Source organism: Kwoniella mangroviensis, chromosome 3 (assembly GCF_000507465.2).
Source record: "Kwoniella mangroviensis CBS 8507 chromosome 3, whole genome shotgun sequence".
In the NCBI taxonomy this organism is placed as follows: domain Eukaryota; kingdom Fungi; phylum Basidiomycota; class Tremellomycetes; order Tremellales; family Cryptococcaceae; genus Kwoniella; species Kwoniella mangrovensis.
Window position 1 is genome coordinate 1059368 of NC_088829.1, and position 20096 is coordinate 1079463.

The 20096-nt window shown below is 48.8% G+C and overlaps 9 protein-coding genes across 9 annotated transcripts; 3 read left to right on the forward strand and 6 right to left on the reverse strand.

Annotated features, from left to right (window-relative positions):
* Window positions 1-720: 720 nt before the first annotated feature.
* On the reverse strand, window positions 721-3386 carry I203_108209 (uncharacterized protein; the record flags this gene model as incomplete). Its single annotated transcript, XM_065518348.1, has 9 exons — window positions 721-805; window positions 1046-1209; window positions 1258-1363; window positions 1417-1745; window positions 1947-1993; window positions 2154-2406; window positions 2602-2737; window positions 2846-3029; window positions 3098-3386. 9 exons carry the CDS (start codon window positions 3384-3386, stop codon window positions 721-723), a joined length of 1593 nt encoding a protein of 530 aa, XP_065372713.1.
* A 950-nt stretch (window positions 3387-4336) lies between these two features.
* On the reverse strand, window positions 4337-6546 carry I203_108210 (uncharacterized protein; the record flags this gene model as incomplete). The annotated part of the gene is made up of 7 exons (XM_065518349.1): window positions 4337-4998; window positions 5051-5374; window positions 5428-5595; window positions 5662-5899; window positions 6013-6145; window positions 6190-6454; window positions 6507-6546. 7 exons carry the CDS (start codon window positions 6544-6546, stop codon window positions 4337-4339), a joined length of 1830 nt encoding a protein of 609 aa, XP_065372714.1.
* A 593-nt stretch (window positions 6547-7139) lies between these two features.
* Window positions 7140-7820, forward strand: I203_108211 (mitochondrial 54S ribosomal protein uL13m; the record flags this gene model as incomplete). Its single annotated transcript, XM_019148386.1, has 4 exons — window positions 7140-7160; window positions 7210-7333; window positions 7398-7552; window positions 7623-7820. The coding sequence occupies 4 exons, from the start codon at window positions 7140-7142 to the stop codon at window positions 7818-7820; spliced, it is 498 nt and encodes a 165-aa protein (XP_019002619.1).
* A 252-nt stretch (window positions 7821-8072) lies between these two features.
* I203_108212 (uncharacterized protein) lies at window positions 8073-9149 on the forward strand (the record flags this gene model as incomplete). The annotated part of the gene is made up of 6 exons (XM_065518350.1): window positions 8073-8145; window positions 8193-8343; window positions 8450-8524; window positions 8585-8668; window positions 8714-9026; window positions 9081-9149. The coding sequence occupies 6 exons, from the start codon at window positions 8073-8075 to the stop codon at window positions 9147-9149; spliced, it is 765 nt and encodes a 254-aa protein (XP_065372715.1).
* A 263-nt stretch (window positions 9150-9412) lies between these two features.
* I203_108213 (uncharacterized protein) lies at window positions 9413-11416 on the reverse strand (the record flags this gene model as incomplete). The annotated part of the gene is made up of 12 exons (XM_065518351.1): window positions 9413-9467; window positions 9515-9868; window positions 9916-10052; window positions 10102-10245; window positions 10298-10439; window positions 10488-10554; window positions 10608-10735; window positions 10781-10886; window positions 10948-11002; window positions 11083-11205; window positions 11254-11331; window positions 11390-11416. The coding sequence occupies 12 exons, from the start codon at window positions 11414-11416 to the stop codon at window positions 9413-9415; spliced, it is 1416 nt and encodes a 471-aa protein (XP_065372716.1).
* Window positions 11417-12735: 1319 nt separating this feature from the next.
* On the reverse strand, window positions 12736-14046 carry I203_108214 (uncharacterized protein; the record flags this gene model as incomplete). Its single annotated transcript, XM_065518352.1, has 3 exons — window positions 12736-13012; window positions 13213-13472; window positions 13519-14046. The coding sequence occupies 3 exons, from the start codon at window positions 14044-14046 to the stop codon at window positions 12736-12738; spliced, it is 1065 nt and encodes a 354-aa protein (XP_065372717.1).
* Window positions 14047-14381: 335 nt separating this feature from the next.
* On the reverse strand, window positions 14382-15395 carry I203_108215 (uncharacterized protein; the record flags this gene model as incomplete). The annotated part of the gene is made up of 5 exons (XM_019148390.1): window positions 14382-14563; window positions 14661-14750; window positions 14808-15114; window positions 15193-15270; window positions 15336-15395. 5 exons carry the CDS (start codon window positions 15393-15395, stop codon window positions 14382-14384), a joined length of 717 nt encoding a protein of 238 aa, XP_019002623.1.
* A 711-nt stretch (window positions 15396-16106) lies between these two features.
* On the forward strand, window positions 16107-17307 carry I203_108216 (uncharacterized protein; the record flags this gene model as incomplete). The annotated part of the gene is made up of 3 exons (XM_019148391.1): window positions 16107-16535; window positions 16586-16822; window positions 16876-17307. 3 exons carry the CDS (start codon window positions 16107-16109, stop codon window positions 17305-17307), a joined length of 1098 nt encoding a protein of 365 aa, XP_019002624.1.
* A 77-nt stretch (window positions 17308-17384) lies between these two features.
* On the reverse strand, window positions 17385-19691 carry I203_108217 (uncharacterized protein; the record flags this gene model as incomplete). Its single annotated transcript, XM_065518353.1, has 6 exons — window positions 17385-17652; window positions 17698-17848; window positions 17896-18683; window positions 18733-18893; window positions 18940-19456; window positions 19501-19691. The coding sequence occupies 6 exons, from the start codon at window positions 19689-19691 to the stop codon at window positions 17385-17387; spliced, it is 2076 nt and encodes a 691-aa protein (XP_065372718.1).
* Window positions 19692-20096: the final 405 nt, after the last annotated feature.

A 20096-nucleotide genomic window follows, 5' to 3' on the forward strand; every position in this document is an offset into this window, starting at 1 on the left:
GTCTCAGATGCACCGCGAGGAGATAGAGGTATTTCACTGGGGCTTGGATGAGCTGTGATCTGTCTGTTAAGCGAAGTGAATCACTCACGACATCGTTGCGAGAGCGAAAAACGTCGTAAGTCCCTATCGCTCTTTATACGATTTCTCAAGACTGATCACCAATCATCGCCCCGACAGCTGCCGATGAAGCACCAATGCTTGAGGATGAGTTGAAAGACGAAAGTGGTGACAAACAAGTCTAATTGAAGCGAAGAGCTGTGAATGGATGCGATGATGATAGGATGGAATGTTGAAAGGACGACTGGGGACATCAGGGCATTAACCCGCGAATGAGACGGATCAAACATGGAAGCCCCGGGGGGAGTGGGCGATACGGCGGGATTGAGGCTGAGGATCAGGATCGAGATTAAGCATCTGGGTGGGCTTTCCCAGGTGGTTGTGTCACGGACATTACCGCATTCCTGATCCCATCACATGGGGGTGAATCATCGCCAAATAGCACATGGCGGTGCCTGATCATCCTGTGTTTGTATAGTTGGTAGATCATCCTCCGATCATCCAAAGGATGCATGTAGTTCAATGGAACAGTGAAGAACGCAAAGAAGATCAATGCATTCATGGCTATGTACTTGAGCTTTTCATTATGTTCGTACCATGAACAAATGCAAATGTCCTTGTTCCAGTGCTGTGTAAGATGAGAAACTAATCGAACCAATCTTTCTACTCAGCCGAGATATCCCTTCCGAATGTGTACATTCCTTCGATGACACTCAAGACTGAAAGGAATTGCATCAGCAGTTTTTGCCTGACATCTAAGTCAGCACCACCCTATACTACCTGGACAAGCACTCACGAGTGAGATTGAGGACCCGTCGGGTCGCTCGAAGCGTCCATGAGATGGATTCCAACAAAGCGGACTATCACCAATCAGCTTCGGCGCAATACCATTCAACGTACCTTTTTGCACCAGAGAAGGGCCGTTGGTAGCCACGCATTCGACCGGAAGGCTGCGAGTCAGCACAGCTCGTTGCTCAGTGACACTCACCTGTTCAATCCATCCAAAAGCTCGCAAGCAATGTTCTCCGCGCTCTCTTCGGGTCCCATCGGACTTGGCAACATCGGGGTGAACAACGCCAGCTGTGCGAGCAGCGCTTGACGAGTCTGAAGGAGGACCAAGCGCAATACATGCTGTGTCACAAGGATGTTTCCCTGAAACGATTGATGTGAGCGGTATCCAATTGAACGTCGGTTACGCACCTGCATCACCAGATAGCTGTTCAGAGCATGGGCTCTATCACTGGGTGTATTGCTAAAAAAGTCAACGAATCGAGCTAGCAGTTTCGACTCCCAGCCGACTGCGGGGCTGCAAATCGGTAAATCAGCAAAATTTATGGGGTAAGCTGCTGACAGACTCACCTGGCAGAGCGAGAATCATAAGCTTTGCGAAGCTTCAGGGGATCCGGTACCGTGAGATAGGTCTGTATCGTCCTATGTCTCAGCACTTGGAGTTTCTGAAGATCCGCAAGAATTTCTTCCATCAGCCGAGGAGACTTCCTCCTTTGTATGAGGATGGCGTCGTTGAGGATCCTGAAGAGGTTTGTGTTGACATTGAAACCAGTGATCAAGGGCGTTGTTTCGGGCGGTTGAGGTAAGATGCCATCGCAGGTGATCATTTCGTCGTCGACTTCGGCGGGAAGAAGCAAGTTATGGGCATCTTCGAGAGGAAGGCAGATAGTTCGAGCTCGCTGCATATTAGCGATGTTCATCGTGGAGGACACTCACCAGGCAAGCTGTACTTTTGTCCGCTTGGAAGAGAAGCTATCCGTCAGCGCTGCTATCACGAAGGCTCACTCACCCAGTACATCCTTCGCCGCATCTCACATTCGACCACATCGAGCCCTTCATAGCTCTGGATATCAGCATACACCATGTCTACTTGCACTCACACTTTCCTCGTTCAGACGGAGAGCCAATGCCATCTGATTTGCTTGGGCTGTTACCACCACATGCGCGGTGTTGTTTCCAAGGAAGAGATGCACAATACCTTCGCTATCTCGGCAATCAGCATAAAGTCTGAGCTCGATTAGACACCTCTCACAGATATGCAATAACAACTAAACATCAGCCATGATCAACTCATTCACACGACTCACCCATCGAGCACGTTATCGGGATCGGTTCATCCCACATATGCGCCATTTTGGCACGAGCCACCTTGATGCATTTCCTAGCTAGATCTTCGACCTCTTTCTTGTCGAGATTTACAAGATTGCGTGGGACCTGTACCAACGTCGAGGCGATGACGGTCAAAGCCAAGGCGAAGAAGATTGGGTCGGTTTTGTCTCGGCGAGCAGTCAGGTCGGTTACGAATGTAGGTCGGTGTAGGCATGGGGTCAAAGGGTAAACCTGACGAGTCAGCGCCAGTCAACATGAGGATCCACCTACATAATCGAAGAATAGGTTGAGCACATTGTCAATGATCGGTCCTGAGACGACCTGGTCGATACCCTCGGGCAACGAATTGATGGGAATCAAAGGCGAATGCATTTGAAGTCCGGTCGGAAAACCCGACCTTCGGTTGTCAGCTCTCTTCTGGCTCACTCTTACGTACGATATTGACAATTTTCGTTCAAAATCAGTACTCTCTAAATCTGAGAAAGCTGAAGACCTTCTAGCAGTATCCGGTTCGGTTAATCCAGAGCCATGGCTATAACCGTGCACAGCGTCGGACACAGCACTTCACGCCGATTATTATCAGCATTCTGTTTTAGTAAAGTGTGTTGGAAATGGACATGCCTGAGATCACTGAAATGTCAGCTTCAGTCATGTATATACGTCTACTTACACTGGTGCTGGTCCTTTTCTCCTCACCGCTTTCACTCTGACACAATCAATAGCAAATCGTCTACATCTTGCACAAGGAAGCCTGGCAGCGTCCGGATGATCCGGAGGTACCAGAGGGGAAGGTTCACATCGTCGTCTTAACCAATCAACTTGATTCGGCATCATTTCGAACTTACTTTCCTTTCCTACATGCTTCACAACCTTGAGATGGGTCAGTGAAATTCAGGCCATAGGCAGTGAGATTCTGACGTACTCGTAAAACCAGCCAAAACAGAAGTCGATAGTTTCCCCTTTGCTTTCTTGTTGTTCTCTGCACTTGCACTACTGTCCTGTTCTGGACTATCTCGAATGGGTCCAATGGTGACAGCTCGTTGTTTCCCCTTGTTAATCGATCCCGACGGACTAACCGAAGTTGGTGGTACAGGCAGTGATAACCTCTTCCTCTTCTTCCCCTGATCACTCATTTCCGTATCTGAATTCAAATCTTGAACGATAGGTTGCGGTGAACTTGAAAGTATCCCATCGACATTCAGGTCGGTCATCTTTCGTTCGATGTTATATATATATATATATATATATATATGTTCCTGTATGTATATTTGCAACGTAATTCGGACGATTAGGGATGTCTGAAATTTGTCGATATGAAAAAATGGCACAAGGTATGGATGGATGAATCGTTTTAGTCACAGGAACCGGACGCGTGAAATTGCGGATATGTTAGCGGGATAAGCTTGGATATTAAGCTTTGGGAGATTAGATCCACGGCGGGGTGGATATGTTGCATCGACCTCACGGAGGTGGAGGAGGAAGACCTGCAAGTGGACGCAGGGTGTAGAGGGGTTGTGAAGGGTCTGACGGAGCTGTTGAATCCGGGTGGGGAGGGAATCTTGAGGAAGTTGGAAAAGCTGTGTGGACGGTGATCGAGTGTGAGAATCTGATGGTGAATAGGTTGGATATGTAGCACAGCCTCGTTCGATGGTTTTTCTCAACCGACTTTGAATCTTATACGAAGAAGCTAGAGGGCAGAGTACAGGTCATGACATCTAGTTCATAAGAACATTGTCATCCTGAGTGAGCGTCGGGCTGACGGAGTAAGAGAAGTCTCACGACGAAAAGCGAATGACCACTGACCATGCGAGTCTGATGCTGTATGATCCGTGGTACTGGAACCTAGCCCGATCAACAAAAGCTCATTGTGTCCCTTTGGATCCGTCAATGACGAGGGTTCCTGCACAGCCCCTGGCGATGGAGAGATCCCACATGGGTGCAGCGTACGTTCGGCGTCTCTCTCATGATTACTCACCCCCCGTTAAGGGATCTACAAATAGTATCGAGACCCTGATGACACTAACTACGTTATATGTACCTGTGCTAGTGCTTGTTTTCATTTTTAGCCTACATTCCTTCGCTTGCTTCCGTGTGCATGTATGTATGGTACATGATGCATCGTTTTATCAAATCTACTGGATCAACTGCAGGCTATTTTACCTCATCTAGATGTACCCGGCATCATCATCCCTCTGACCGATGCACTGCCCAAACCGTTCATTCCATATCCAATCCCGTTACTACTGCTTGAAGGCGTCCCAGGTGTGCCCGGACCGAAACTCTGACGAAGGTTGGATGGCCCTGGGCCGACCACGGATCTCGGATAAGGCGCGGTATTTGCTGGATTTGCAGGTGGAGCTGACGTAGAGGTCGGTCGATTGTTATAAATGGTGTTGCCTATCGAGGGAGAAGGAGAATGTGGTGCATAAGAACTGCGAGATGGAGTCGAGCTAGGTCGATTATTGTCATTTGATCGTCCACCGACTGGAAGGGTATGAGGTGGTGGTGCAACGTACTGTGGAATGGGAGGCGGAGGCATGACCCCTAGCTTGATAGGTGGAGGGGCATGAGGCGACGAAAGCATAGGATTGGTAGAGCCTCCCAAGGTCTGCCCAGCCATCGTTCGTGGTTTCACGGTGACGTTGTCATGAAGAGCTTGAGGACGTCGAGGATCGAGTGTACCTCGAATCGAAGGAGAAGACACTGAAAGGAATCGCCGAGCCAGCTCATGCGCAAGACCGACTTTGGATGTTGATGCGGGAAGCATGTCGACGGTTGGACGGCTGCCAGTGAGCTTGGCAAGGGACGAGAGTAGTTCTTCGGCTAAGTCATGAGGTCAGCAAAGAAGACAAGCTTGGAATAGACGTTGACCCACCAACATGCTGCTCTCTCTCCGTGACAGCAAAAACACCCTTTCTGGTCCTCACTTCCTGCCAAGTTTGCAACTCCTCTATCAGTTCGCCATTCTCCGTCAACACATCGTCGATGGTTTCCTTCTCCTTTCCTTTGTTGGTTTCCAAATTTCCGCAGTATCCACCTTCATCGATGTTTTTGGATCGCCTCAAGGCTCTTCTAGCCCATTCCCTATGCCTTGCACGTTCATGCATTCCTTCCAACGTGGACCAATAGCCTTGTCCTCCTGTAGCGTGATAGGAATCAAAGGTGGGACCGAAGGAAGGTGTGAACGCGACCGAAGTGACTGGAGGGATTGTCACTGATTATCAGCAATGTTCTGGGATAACGATGACTCACCTCCTCTGGGCACACTACCAAAACCACCAGAACCTCGTTGTGCTCTTCTCTCCTTCCATCTGTTCATTTTCAGACTTGCTCGTCGGATGAGCGAATCAGACAAGGTAGGTGAGTTATGTGAGGCATCTCCGCCGAAAGTCGATTGCAAAGATATCGCGTTGGCATTGGCTAAAGATCAGCGATATGTCATTGCAGTATGAAACTTACCAAAACTATCCCCTTTTGCTGCCAGACTTTCCAGTAAATCTCCATCCTTTCCTTTCCTCTTCTGGACCTCTCTGCTGTCGACAGCTGAAGTGAACCATTCTCCCGCCTGAGGAGTTTTCTGGGTGAGAGCCCATCTCTCTATAGAAACGCCATCATGACCTTTTTTTGGCTCGATCTCTAAAAGGAGAGAATGCATCGAGGCACAAAAGTTGTAGATGATATGAGGCGGGAAATGAGAGGGGAGAGGGGGTACTGGCAAGTGGAACTGAGCTCTTGCTGGTACTGGATTAGGGTATTGGCATGGGACAAGCAGGTTTTCCGAGAAGAGGTGTATTGTGTCCTGACCATTAGCTAATTTCGTGCAACAGGTCAACTCACCACTAGCTGGTCCCATGTAAGCGAAGGCTGTTTCAGAACATAGCCCAGAGTGTTCTCTTCCTTTTGAGCGAAAGACGGCGGGAGCCAAAGAGCTAATATGTTGTTGAGAGGTGGTGGAAGATCTACAGACATTCTACGGAAACAAGTCAGCAAGGAGCTTGAGATTCAATGACTCACTGAGCGATGACCACCGAAAGACTTTCTCTTATTTCTTTCTTCAGAGCTCCATCGACTGGATGCTCCTCTTTGATATCCTTAGGCTTTTCGGTGCTCAGGTTGATCTTGAGAGATATTTTATGCCTTTTCGATTCATGGTCAACATCTCCGTTGACCTTCTCCGGAGATGCAGAGGCGAGTTTGGGCAGGCTGGCAGGAGAGGGAAGGACGACGTTGAGGGGCGATTCAGGAGATGATCGTCGTTTCCGTTTGCTCCCAGGGGTATCTAGTAACACATGGTCAATACATGTCTATACTGGGAGACGAAGCCAACATACCCGCTTCCTTATTGGCAGACCTAGTCGACCTGGGAGGCATGATTGGTGCGATTTCCTGTGCCGAATGCTGATGATGGACGTTGAGGACCGGTTCTTATGAGTTTCGTAATGTTCTAGGGAGGGGATGCACGCGCAGATATGAGTAGGATAACAGTAAACAAATGAGTGCCAAAACTTTTGACGCGTTGATGTTGTTGTTTGGTGCAGATCACCTCGTTCAGCCCTTGTTCGCTCTCTTCGATACGCCGACGAGGACAATCGTACACTGAACGTGATCAGCGAATGGTTGGCAGATATGATGCAGCGACTGACAAACGATGCGGTGGATGGTGAATGGTGTGATGGAAGTATCCATTGTCACCCTCATGCTGTGCTTGTACTGCAAGTTATACGAATCGCAATCAGAGAGAGTCCCCTCCCAGTCAGGTCAGTAGGTCAGTCAGTCAGCTGGCGTCTTTTAAAGATTCCCCTCATTTATTCAGCAAAAAAACCCAAGACACCTAACCTACCTATTCTCTAACATTTAGCATCCATCTATCCTCTGACATTCATCCATCATCGTATACACACTCGGATCAGTACAAATCGACATTGCATAGACCACGTACACAGCCTTGCACAGCTCATCTTACAATGTCAGCGACGAAAGGAAAGGTCAGTGAATTCCAGTGGTTGCGTCCTATAGCTGACATCGCCTTCACAGACCGCTCTCGCTCTTACTCGGGTCTGGCATCACACGAATGCTCAGGACAGGGTCCTTGGTAATCTCGCAAGCAGGATAGCGTGGGTGTTGATGGGGAAACACAAGCCAACGTATGATCCAGCCGGTGAGTGCGATCGTCGAGGTGCATGCAAGATCATTGGCTCATGCACTAATTACTATCTACATAGTCGACGCAGGAGATTATGTTGTCGTTTCGAATGCATCGAACGTCCATCTGACAGGGAAGAAGGGTACCGATAAAGTCTATTACTCACATACCGGGTACATGGGAGGATTGAAAGCTGTCCCAATAACGAGGATGAGAAAGAGGAGGCCAGAAGAGGTGAGCGACACGGTTTTGGTCCCATTTGAGCTAGAAACCTTTCTAACATCTCTCGTCTTCGTTGTGATAGATCATACGGCGAGCAGTATCGGGAATGTTACCAAAGAATACATTTCGGGATCGACGTCTGGAACGTCTGAAGATTTTCGCGGGACCTGCACCAGAGGTATACGTCAACAATTCCTTGACGACATGGAGGGATCAGGTAGGATCGAATATATCACAACCAGGACTGGCAGGAGGGGAAGCTTCACAGGCTAGCGCATAAACATCATGCATGTATGTATAGATAGACAGGAAGTTTTCATGGTCTGTTTTCAGAGTGTTGCCTGGTTACGATTGTTCGAAGATGATCTGAAACAGTATTTGCGCATTGGTCTGCATAATATCTTCACGACTGGTCAAGCCCACTAACTTGCAGGATGAGCGATTGAGACGCTGATCGTTAAAGCTGTTATCTTGAACATCTCCTTACTTCTCGCTACTGATCATCGTACCAACGACCCACAGCAAAGCAACAATGTCTACAGGCAACACAACTTGTAAAGGCGAATCGATGACATGGGCCATAAACGATCGGGGAGAAACGCCTTGTGAGTCCGATCCTTCGAGGTGAATGACTGACACCAATACTTTACAGGCAAGGTATACGAGGACATGATCAATGTATGCCAGAATTTTGAGATGTTTGATACTCAGCTACCGCCGACTGTGTTCACTTGCACTACTAGCAATCCCAACAGCTGCTGCTGCTCCAGCGTTGCCTTTGCCTTGTTTCAGGCTTGTATGTTGTAAGTGCCGTATAACTGCATGAGTGTCTAGTCTGACAGAGTTGATAGGTGTCAATGGTGAATCAATCTCATCCCAAATGCAGCGACTCATGCTGAGAAGCTTTAGGGGTGTGACTTCGTTACCTCGTACTCAGAACTTCTCTTCCTGGTTAGACGGTTGCGACAACCCTCAGATAGGCAGGTAGGTATGTACGGCACTCGATCATCGTTAATATTTCTGCTCACATACTCCACCAAACAGTCTTCCGAACGACGTTGCCAGGAATAGGAGTGTGTCAGTCCCGCAATGGACATTTGTCTCGCCGCAAAAATCTGATGAGGCTTGGTAAGTAACTTATGTCAAGGCGGATCTGAGCTAATGCTCTTGTAGGAATATAACTCTCGCATTGGCCAACGCGACGTCGCTCCAGCCCTCCTCGTCAGTCTTCACAGGTACTCGGCTATCGACGACTGCACGACTTGCCAGCAGTCAAAGTGGTGGTAGCAGCAGCAGCAGTACCCAGAAAAAAACCTCGTTTCTTCCGACAGCGACTAGTCGAACATCCAGCAATGTCAGAAGTGTCATATCATCTACAAGTATCACTACGTCGATGGATTCTCCTCCTCAACCTGTTCAGACATACAGTGAGGTTGGAGAGGTGATGAATGGAGCGAGAAAAGGAGGACAGACTACGGGTGCTGTCGTAAGTGACGCTCAAGTCTACATCGATGGGAAGCTGAACATGAACAATATGCAGGTCGGTGCCCTGGGAGGAACAGTATTGATTTCCATTATTCTCGTCTACTTGTACAAACAGAAGAGGTAAGTCGATGCGCAAATTCCAAGCTGACATTCAGCTCATCGGGCAGGTCCAATATCTGACTTGTATCTCCGATTATATTTGATGCATTAATATTATATCACATCGAGGGGATAGCAAAGCAAGCGTATGCAAATCACAAAAGCGGGTTCTTTGACCCATTGATCTATTATTACACGACTAAAATATATTGAGCTTTGTGCTTCTAGTATGGTACCAAAATGTAAATGGGAAAAGGAAAGAGACATCAATTTGTCTACCAGAAATCATCATATAGCATTACCGACATCTTTCATCTCTTCCGTCGGTGATGGACCACTATTCCTATCATTAGCGAGACTTCACTTGAAATGATCGCATTCGAGACTTACGTTGAAGAATGCCTCAGCGGCGTAGACTGTCTCGCTGTATTCGTCCTTACGTCGAGACTGCCTGACCTCCCATCCGGTTGGGCATTTGCTTTCAGCCCTCGTCCACCGACATTAGCCATACCGCCTCCGTCCAGTATCTGCCCTTCCACATCCAGTCCGGTCTTACTGACTAACCCAGTCCTATCGCTGGGCGTGCCGGGGCGAGAGAGCTCAGCCATTTTTGCAGAAAGATGAGAAGATACCGCTGTCGCTGTCGTACCATTCGATACGGTTTGATTGGCCGCGCTTGCTTTGGTTCCAGCTGGGTGATAATATGACCGACGTTGTGTTTTCGTGTAGTCGAAGACCTTGAAGCTAAAGGCGGGTTTAGCGAGTGGAAAGGATGGTCGGCAATGACTTACTGCTCCTCCATCATTCGCATTTCCGGAGTCATCATCTCCAAATCCTGTCCTTCCTTTCGCTTCCTCGCCTTGAGAGGATTCTCCTCCAATAGCAATTCCTCTAGTTCGTGAGTCGCATCAAAGTTTGCGCGTTTGGACTAGCAAAAAACAGGTCAGCGCCGAAAGAGCAAATCACGTATTACTCACATCTGGCTCAAATGGCGGCACCACTTCTTTCTTGTACAGCTGATCCCAGTTGATATTCCTGAACCAAGCATGAGCCTTGATGTCTTCGAAACCTCCTCCTCCTGGACGATACCCCAATCGTTTATTCGGATCTCGATCAAGGAGCTGAGAGAAGAAAAATCAGCGAGTCACCATGACATAGTACAACAACGCTTACCGATTTTATAGCATGCATACCATCTGATGAGCATTTGCCTGGAGCATCTTCCGGCCACAGAAGATGTTCATTCAGTATTGAATTGGTAAGAGCTGTGTTGGTTCTTCCTCGAAACGGTCGTTTGCCGAACAATAGCTCGTACCTGCAGGGACGTCAGCTTGGGTACAGCTGGGCCATCGGGATCACTCACGCTAATATACCTAATGACCAGAAATCCACCGGAGCAGAATATCCTCGTTTCGTCAGAACCTCGGGAGCTACCAGGATGTCAGCCTTCATCATCATGTCCATATAGTAGTATAGTACGCACCCATATAAGCCATACTTCCTGCCACTCCTGTTAACAAACGTCGTTCTGAGAAGTGCACAGCAATGTTAAAATCGGTGATATGTGCGTGTCCCTTCTCATCTAGCAGTATATTATCCGGTTTCAAGTCTCTGCAGAGAATCTCAGCTGCTGAACTTAGGTGTAGGCATACTCACCTATGCACGATTCTTTTCGAGTGTAGATAATCTATTGCCATCGCTATCTCCGCTACATAGAACCGGACCACTTCTTCGCTCATCGCTCCAGCTCGATCCAAATGGACTGGTGACATGAAGGTCAGACATTGCTTTCCCTTGTCATTCATCAACTCATCAACACTCACACCTTAGATCTCCACCCAGCATCAGATCCAGAACAAAGAAGCAGTTCTCATCGTCCTGGAATGCGTATCTCAGGTTCACGACAAAGGGGTGATCAATCTAACTGTCAGCATTGTTCGGCATTTGCCCACACTCACCTCCTCTAACAGCCTCCTCTCCTGTATTATATTGGCGACAGCCTTCATCTTTACACATTTAGCCTTGTTGATGTACTTGAGGGCATACAGGGTTTTCGAGTGTTTATGCTGGACCACTCGGACCTATCGGACTGTCAACTTGATCCTTGAAAGAAAGACATCTCTACTGACTTTACCGAAAGCACCCTTCCCTACACTTCTCAACAGGTAGAAGTGAAATAGGTTTACTTCGCCCTCGAAGTCGATTGCCTGGAAAATAAGGTGAGTCTCGTCGTTCCAAGTAGAAGCAAAGTTGAACAGCACGGACCTCTGGTTTGCAGCAGGCTGCACCCATCTTAACGACTGAGCCTAGCCTTCAAGGCTACCCGATTTGAACAGACAAGGAAACGCGGCTGATGTAGATGATATCAGAGTTGATAGATTGCAGAGCCGAGCAGCGATAGACCAGTCGAAGTGATAGATTTGTTGATCAGAAGGACCGATATTGATAAGGTAAATTGATGAAAGTGATGGGTTTAATGATAAGGCTGTAAAACAGATAAAGTACAAGTCAAGAATTTAGCGTACAGCTGGAAAAATTGAACACAGTATGAGGAACGATTTGAGCTTTTTGTTCTTCTTTCACAGAAGCGGGAGCTATGCAGCTATGCGAGATCCCAGGTCCAGGTGAAAAGTGAGAAAATGGAAAAGGGGAAAGGGAAGGGTAGCTAAAAGGCGACCAAACCACCTAGCTACACCTGACACACTGACACCCGACCAACACACATGTACAATCTCACACACGGTGCACCTCCTTTCCAACAGCATGAAAATTACTGACTCACCGATGTAACAAGCCACAGCTTCCCAGCTAGCACAGTCCTTTACTCTGCATCAGGAGTCGATGCTGTCGATGGGTACGGGAGATAGGTCGGATCGCCGATGTGTTTAGGTTGAACAAGGATGGATGTGCGACTAGCAGCTGATCGTCAAGGTATGCACGTCGGTCTGATTGGCTAGGTGGATTGCATGAATGTCTCGTCTCGTCGGGGTCACTGCTGGAGGAGAGTACAGGTACAGTAGTTTTGTTAGATGGTACACGATGTATGTATATGGATGTGAAACATGAACAATAGAGAGGCAGACGAGTGATCTGTAACAACAAAAGAGGCAGAGGTAGAAAGCCCCTAAACCGGAAAATCAAGGCACCGACCACATCTCACACCACCAACACACCAAACACAACCACCACATCCCCTTCCCCCCCACCCCACTCCCATCGATCCATACTCACCTATGCACCCCTCTCTCTCTGCTCGTGATACCTATCCGTCTTGCACATGCACCCCTGCCGCTCAAGCTATGCATTGTTCTCCTTGTCGTCTTTCAATGTTCATGTTCTAGCCGGTCACGGTGACTGAACCGTTACCCTCATGACCCTCCCTCATCATCTCCTCTCGGCTTGCTCAGGGACTCCCTAAGCCATTTCCTGTCTCTCGTCAATCATCCCAAAGTTTAATTTCCTTTTCTCCTCATTTGGTAATACAGCACAGTTATCCCATGCTCTCCATACCCAGACGAAATGAAATCACTCTGGTGCAACGTACAGTACAGTACAGTATACATGCATGTCATTCCGTCTATACTCTTGTATCAACCGTTACATGCACATACCTATTCAAGCAATGCAGCTATCTGTTTGGCAGCTTCTCGACATTCTTCCTCGGTACCAACGGTGACTCTCAGACACCCTTCACACCCACGCTCAGATCCTCGGAACCTGACCACCACCCCTCTCGACTCCGCCATGGTCTTGTATACCTCCACAGCTTTCTTGTTACTGGGTTTCCCATCTTCATCGAGAATCTCACAAAGCACAAAGTTGGCGTGATTGCCTCCAAGGATCCTACCAACGCCTTTAATCTCTGACAAAGCGTTGACCAAAGCCTTTCTGTTCTGGTTAAGGGTCGCAACGGCGAGCGACATCGTAGCGATACCTTCGATAGAGAGAGCAGATAGTGCGAGAGAAGCGGTGGGAAGGGAAACATTGTAGGGTGCTTTGGTATTCGTGAGGATTTGAATCAATGGGGGAGGAGCGAGGAGGTATCCAAGTCTAAAAATTAGCTGGCTCTTGATGTATCGTCAACTCACCTGATAGCCGCAAGTCCGAAACTCTTACTCAAAGTCTGGGTGACACAGACATTTGCGTATTCGTTGACCAAGCTGGCGGCACTGTTGTTTTCGGGAGCGAAGTCGATATAAGCTTCGTCGACCACTACCACACCTTTAAATAAGGGGTTCTCAAGAACTCGTTTGATCACGTCGAGCGGGATGAGAGTACCGGTAGGGTTACCAGGCGAGCAAATGAAGAGCATCTTGAGATCAGGGTTCGCTTTGAATGCATCGTGCATCTAACAACCACAATCAGCCATTATCCATATCGATCCTCAGACTCACGGCTTTCTCGTCAAGCTGGAATGCTCCGTCCTCGGTGATCAAGGGTACCTCCAACACTCCCACATCGTTCACGTTGGCAGTGACCTTGTACATTCCGTATGTAGGCGGACAGGTCATGACTCGGTCTTTTCCGGGTACACACAAGACCCTGTAGAGCATATCTATCACTTCGTCACTGCCCACGCCGAGAAAGACCCATTCTTCATTCGGTACACCTCTGAATTTGGCGATGGATCGTTTCAGATCATCGTGAGTGGGTGACGGATATCTGTTGAGGCTTGCGACTTCTTCGTCGGAAAGCAAAGAAAGAGTCTGAGCTGCGATTGGTCCAGGATCTGTGTTGTTGGCGAGAGAAGGGAGAGATGGACCCATAGCATTCTCATTGGCGTCTAAGAGAACACCAGCAGAGTAGTCGTCCCGTGCGCACCTATATGGCTGGAGAGCGAGGATGTTGGGTCGGATGAGAGGTTCAAGGGAGAAATGAGCTGGATTTGAGGGACCAGGGGATTTGAGACCGAGGATGGGCATTTTTGAGGAATCGCAGATCGCTGGGGAGTGAGGTGAGAAAAGGTTGGTCGCGGAGAGATCGTGAATCAGATCAGACCAGAGAGAAGGCAAGATCAAATAGACAGGATATATGTGGAGGGGAAGGGTGTGGTGGTGAACAGGGGATGAGTCGAAATTGTAGATAACACAATATGAGGGTGGTGACTCAAATCAGGAATACCACGTGGCACATCTCGACTCGAGTACTCCTGCATGATCTATCTCTCCGGTCGATTCTTATACATTAGTCAACAGCACAGTCCATATGGTTGGGATGTATGCATATTATGTACAGATCACGTTTCCCATATCGACGATCATGCCAAGACACCCACTTGCGAACTGTTCCCACCAATACTTCCTATGATCTCCTTGCCCTCCCAGAACCTGGGCAGCTCGTTGCCAGGTATGAAGTGTCGTTCGACCTTATCTTTTGTGATCACACACATTCTTATACATCCACCAGATGACCCATCTCGAGACATGGCCAGTGCGAGAGCTACGTGAGGAAGGCATGGTAACAGATTGATCAGTGATCAGATAACCGTTAGAGGCAAAACATGAGCAAAAAGTTCGGTAAGATGAACAGCACTCACTGTTCTTCACGAACTCGACAGTCTCTTGCTCATTCCATCCTTCCCTGTATGTCGCATCGCAGTATCCGTATACATAGGTCGAACCAGAACCTGCAATATGAATGGTCAATGGGCATTACTGCACTGTTCTGAAAAGCCTCGACTCACCTCCTATAGCCCATGGCTGTTGGAACATTCCCCCTCCTAATGGGATATTGTACACTGAACCTCCTGCCTCCTTATCCCATCCTGCGACGATGATTCCAGCGGAGAGCTGATCCTTATTGTCGTAACACATCTTTTCGAATAAAGCAGCAGCTGTGGATACTGTTGGGGGTGCACCGTACACCGAGGTATATACTTGAGCATGTTGATGTACCACATCAGCGACAGCCTGTGTGTCGGCTGCTGATCCGGATCGACAGCAGTAGATTCGGTCATGGATGTGGGTGAGCTTGTCGGTGACTCTGTTGGCCTATGGTATGGAAATGACCATCAGCACACTTACATATACACACATAAATATACGTGCCAGTGATTACATGATACTGACGATGTATGCACCTGTCGTTGTCCTACTATCGGCACCTATGACCACACCTCCGTCGAATTGTACTGCCATGATGGAAGTCTGTCGAGAAGGACAAGGGTGAGCAAGCGGTCGCAACATCAGAGACAATCAAGAAAGAGGCTTACACCCAAGTTAACCTCGCCATTCTTGAGACGAGAGATATCGACTGAGTTGATGTTCGCCATGACTGTGTGTAGACTGTGGTATTACAGGATGCTAGGTATGTGAACGATTAATACGAGCAGAAGAGGACTGATGTAGGGATGGTTCATCTGTGATATCTGTTCTGCTTATCTTGTCGCTGACAATTGCGTTGGTGACGCGTTGCTTCTTGGGATACTGTCACTCACGTGTCCACCACATGGCAGCCACGTAAGATCGGTGTTTCAGGTGAGTGGCAGTCGTCCATCCGTACATATGTGTCAGATGTGTAACTAACCACCTTGACTTGTGATGAATTGATTGCTTCATACCCCTCCCACCCTCTCTCTCTCTCTTCGTTTGGATAAGATACTCTTGGCAGACCAGCACAAACACCATCACACACCGTACCGTCACTCTCAGTCAAGATTCTCATCGGCTTCCATTCAAATCCAATTTGTGAATAATCCCCCGGCCTCAGCGAACCACCATCAATATATTCAATATTGAGCGCGTCATACCCAGTTCAACCTAGACGACCCTGCTCACCAACTCTCCAGGAGGCTGGTCTAGCTCTGCGGTGATGCCTCTCTGAATTGAAAGATTCGCATACCCATCATCATCAACTTGCCAATACAACTGTCAAAGCATACACCCACGTACTTCCACGTGCAAGCGCTGTTCCAGCTTGGTCTAGCTTACGCATGCCAGTTCAACGATCCTCGTTACATTCCCCGTATTCCCACTCTCACACCATGCCCAACGTTCTTTCCCCTTCCTCGAAATCGTACGCCCCTCTGGCGGACGAAGTCAACCCGTCCTTTGGCAATATGGCTCCTGCTCCAGTCGTTACACGGAACAGTGCCATAGTCTATGGCAAACGTTCATCCTCGACAATCAGTGCATCCTCAGGCGAGTCGGAAGATCTGGAAAGGGCAGGTGGGCAACTACAAAGCCAATCAGAGGAAACTCTCTCACCTAGCGCAAACCCAAAAGGGAAGGGGAGAGCCATAGATGATGAGATGGGAGATGTTGGAGAGGTACATAGAACAGTATCTGCCAAAGGCAAAGAGAGAGCTTGGGATGTGGAACAAGGACCCAGGGAATTGCATGATCAGCAAGCATCGGAAGGGGCATATCCACCTATGAACGAGGTTGAAGAAGAGGAACGTAGAATACAACAGGTGAGTCATGATCTCAAGTCATTCTTGAATCACCGCTCATCATCGTGCAGAATCTTGCTCGTTTTGCTGCCAAGGACATGGCTCGTCGAAGAGCCGCGCGAGAGTCTCGACAACTCCCTCCGAACGCTGGTCCTTCATCACCGAGATCGTCATCTTCCACCACTTCCTTTTCCCGTCGGCCTTTCTCAGTGCTCAGCACCAAGCCAAATCGAAACAGTATCATGGGTATGATGGAAGGAATATGGCCGGGCTCGCCCAAGAAGGATGAGGGTTGGAATGAGGGAGAGGTAAGTGGAGTGGATCCAAGACTATTTTTCATTGCTTAACACGATTACAATAGCTCCCCATGACAAATTCCCCTGTCGCCCAGAGTCAACCATATCCAAATCCTTACGACACCCAACCCTCTTTCTCCCCCGTACCCAAAATGGTTGTTTCGCCAACCTCTCCTAAACACCCTTCACCATTCGCTGACCCACCACCGCCTGCACCCGTCGCTGGGTCCTCTTCGCATCATCGCCGTCCCTCACTTGTCTCTGCCACAAGTAGCGGGTCAGCTCAATCGCCCCTTACTTCACCTATAGATGGGCCAGGGTTCGCCTATGGTGGACCCACTTGGAGAGGTGGTCAGGCCGTTCAACAACAGGAGGAAGAAAATCGCAAATCCGACAAATGGTGGCATGCCCTATGTGCATGGGGATCCGACCTCGATGGAGGATACGACGCGAACCAACAGGGAGGGCAAGTCGGTAGAACAAATCCATTTGAATAATGAACTCATGAACCAAACGGTCCGAAATGTCAATTTGTGTATAGCATTTTATAGTTCCTTGTGACGTATTCATGAAACTACAACAACTGTCTTGTTACAACATAGGATGTCACCTCTTTGATTGACAATGCTAACATGATCACTCCAATGGGCAACAAGAGAGCCAGTATTACCTTCTCAGCCTTTGACTTGTCTCGGTACATTGGTCTATTGAACAGTATCGACACGACGTTTTGCAAACGCGAGCGAGCGAGCTTGTCTTGTAACAGATCTTGTGGGGGCAGTGACTCTTCCACCTTCCGCTGGTGGCGCACCGCCGAGCCCGGTACGAAAGTACCATGAAGACTGTAGGTAATGGTAAGCTTGATCTGAAAAAGGTTTGACACTCACCCATACGGAACACGCTGTGGCAATTTGATTCTAGCAACTACTGCTGACATACTCTGCGACAACCGGCGGGCATCGATCACCCAAAGCTCTGAACCCGCATCGCCATCGCTGGAAGGGGTGCCATCAGGAAGTAGATGTGATTCATCGTAGACTGATAGAATCGTCCGTAAGCTGGATGATAAATAGTCCTATACTCACCGTAAGTGAGTAGAAAACCATCATCTTCGTTCCTCCCATCATATCTTGGGACAAACCTTGGCTCCTGCGCATACCACCCCGCAGGCATGGCAAATATCTCTATCGGCCCCGATATACCATCTTGCCAGTCTTTGAGAATTTCCGCTGATGATCTTGAATCCACTGGTCCCATCGATTTGCCGACATCCCGGCAGCGACCCCGCTCTATGAGCTCGAGCACATCGAGCTTGGCGATGCAATCGACTTTCGCAGCGCCTCCCAGGCGCTCATCAAATGAACCTGATCGCATGGTACATCCATACACGTATCTTGCCGGACTCATGCCAGATGACGGAGGCAGAGTGGGAAATTCAAAGGGTATGGCACTGAGTGGGAACGTATGGATAATCTTCCCCGAACTTGTCATGTCAAACCGATAATATTGTAGTCGAACCACATCGCCTGTTCCGAACTTCTTTTCCACAGCTGGGATGTCAATAGCTCCAGCTGCGTAAACGAGTTTGGCCGAGCGAAATCGACAACCGAGCATGTTGACTGCTTGAAGACACCCATTTCGATCGTATTCGTCCCATGCGTTCGCAGTATGAAAGATTAGGCTTGGCTCAGGATCCCAAAATCGGATTAGATGCTGTGGCTGAAGCCGTGGAAATATGACGAATTCAGATGGCAGCGTACGGTCAAAGTGTATCAGTGGAACGGGCGGGCGAGAGAAAAGGTTGTGGGGAGCTAGCGTTAGGGGGAGGTTGAGCAAAATCGTATGAGTTCTGGTCGCAGCGAAGTCGTGCATCCTGTTGGCTCCTTTAGCGAATGGGTCTCGAGTTGGATTACTGCACTCACATCTTTGCACGTCCAACATCTATCCCTTCCTTCCAAATGACATGACGTCCTGTCCGGTCTATCACAGAGTATCTCACGTGAGGAGCGTCAAACATCTGCGTCGAGTACAGGAGAAGCGATCCATCCACGGGGTCCACGCGAGGATGAGCAGTCATCCAATCCTACAGATTTGTCAGCTCGATAACGAAGCTTCCGTGAGTTACTCACCTCCTGTACCCTGCTCAAGCCAAAACGTTTCCACCATTCCCATCGACCCCGTCTCTCTCCGAGGTCCTCTCCAGAGAAAGGATCTTTGAGTCTGTCCCATCCGATCGTTTGCAGACTTGGCAATTGCACTTCGAGTGGAGGGCCTGATTCGCAGGTGGCTAATAAGCGTTGATCAGGATCATTTGACAACCCTTCTGACGCTCCAAGGACATCCTCGACCTGATCCTCTTCCAGCTCATCTAAACCTAACCCACGCCCCCACCATATGACGCTGGTGTTAGCCACGCTGAGAACCCCCATGCGTGCTCGAAGCGCGATGAGAAAAGCCTGAAGAATTGCCACTATGATCCGATGGAGAGATGATAGTGGTGATATGAGCAAGGCGATAGAAGGAAGGGGTGATCGCAGTAGAAGGAGTGTCATCGTTAAGAGCGGAGTAGCAAGGTGGCGGTTGGTGTATGAAGGCCGGCCTTGACCATCGAAGAAGACCCCATGTAACATGCCATCGCCATCGAACCTGTGAATAACGTCTTAGCCCCCTCACTGAGCGAAGGTACTCACCAATGATAGTGCCTGCCTTGCTCTGGCGGATACACTGGGTTGCCCCCATTGCGGATGTACTGTCCACCGAAAAGTTCTCGCGGTACCTGGCCATGTACGATCTGACAAGCATGGGAGATATACTCCTGCGTGACGGGCGCAAAGTTACCTCTTAGGAAAGGATGAACCTCGGAATGAGACGGCGGTGACATGAGTACGGATGTCGTATCATCGGCGTTGGCATCAACACTCGCACCAGCACCTGTCGGTGTACTTGAGTCTTCAGCGAACAGGCAGGCGGGTCACAATGGTGAATGAACGAACAGTTGATGATCAAGATGCTAAGTTATTTTTTTTTTGGTTTTCAATTGAATCCGAGTGAGATCATCGGTGCCTGAGGAGTTAGGAAGTACGCACGTGCCCATTCTCCTGCTACGTCACTAGAGTCGACGGAATCAATTCACCATGAATAGATCAGTACTGGTACATTAGCTTGGCATTGATTGCGAGTCGCTGGGGAGAGGGAACTCGTACAGCTTTTGTTATCCTTTGCTTGCTCCCCCTTTGTTTGTCTCAATCTTACCATTCCATCCTATATAGCACAGGCCATACATCGC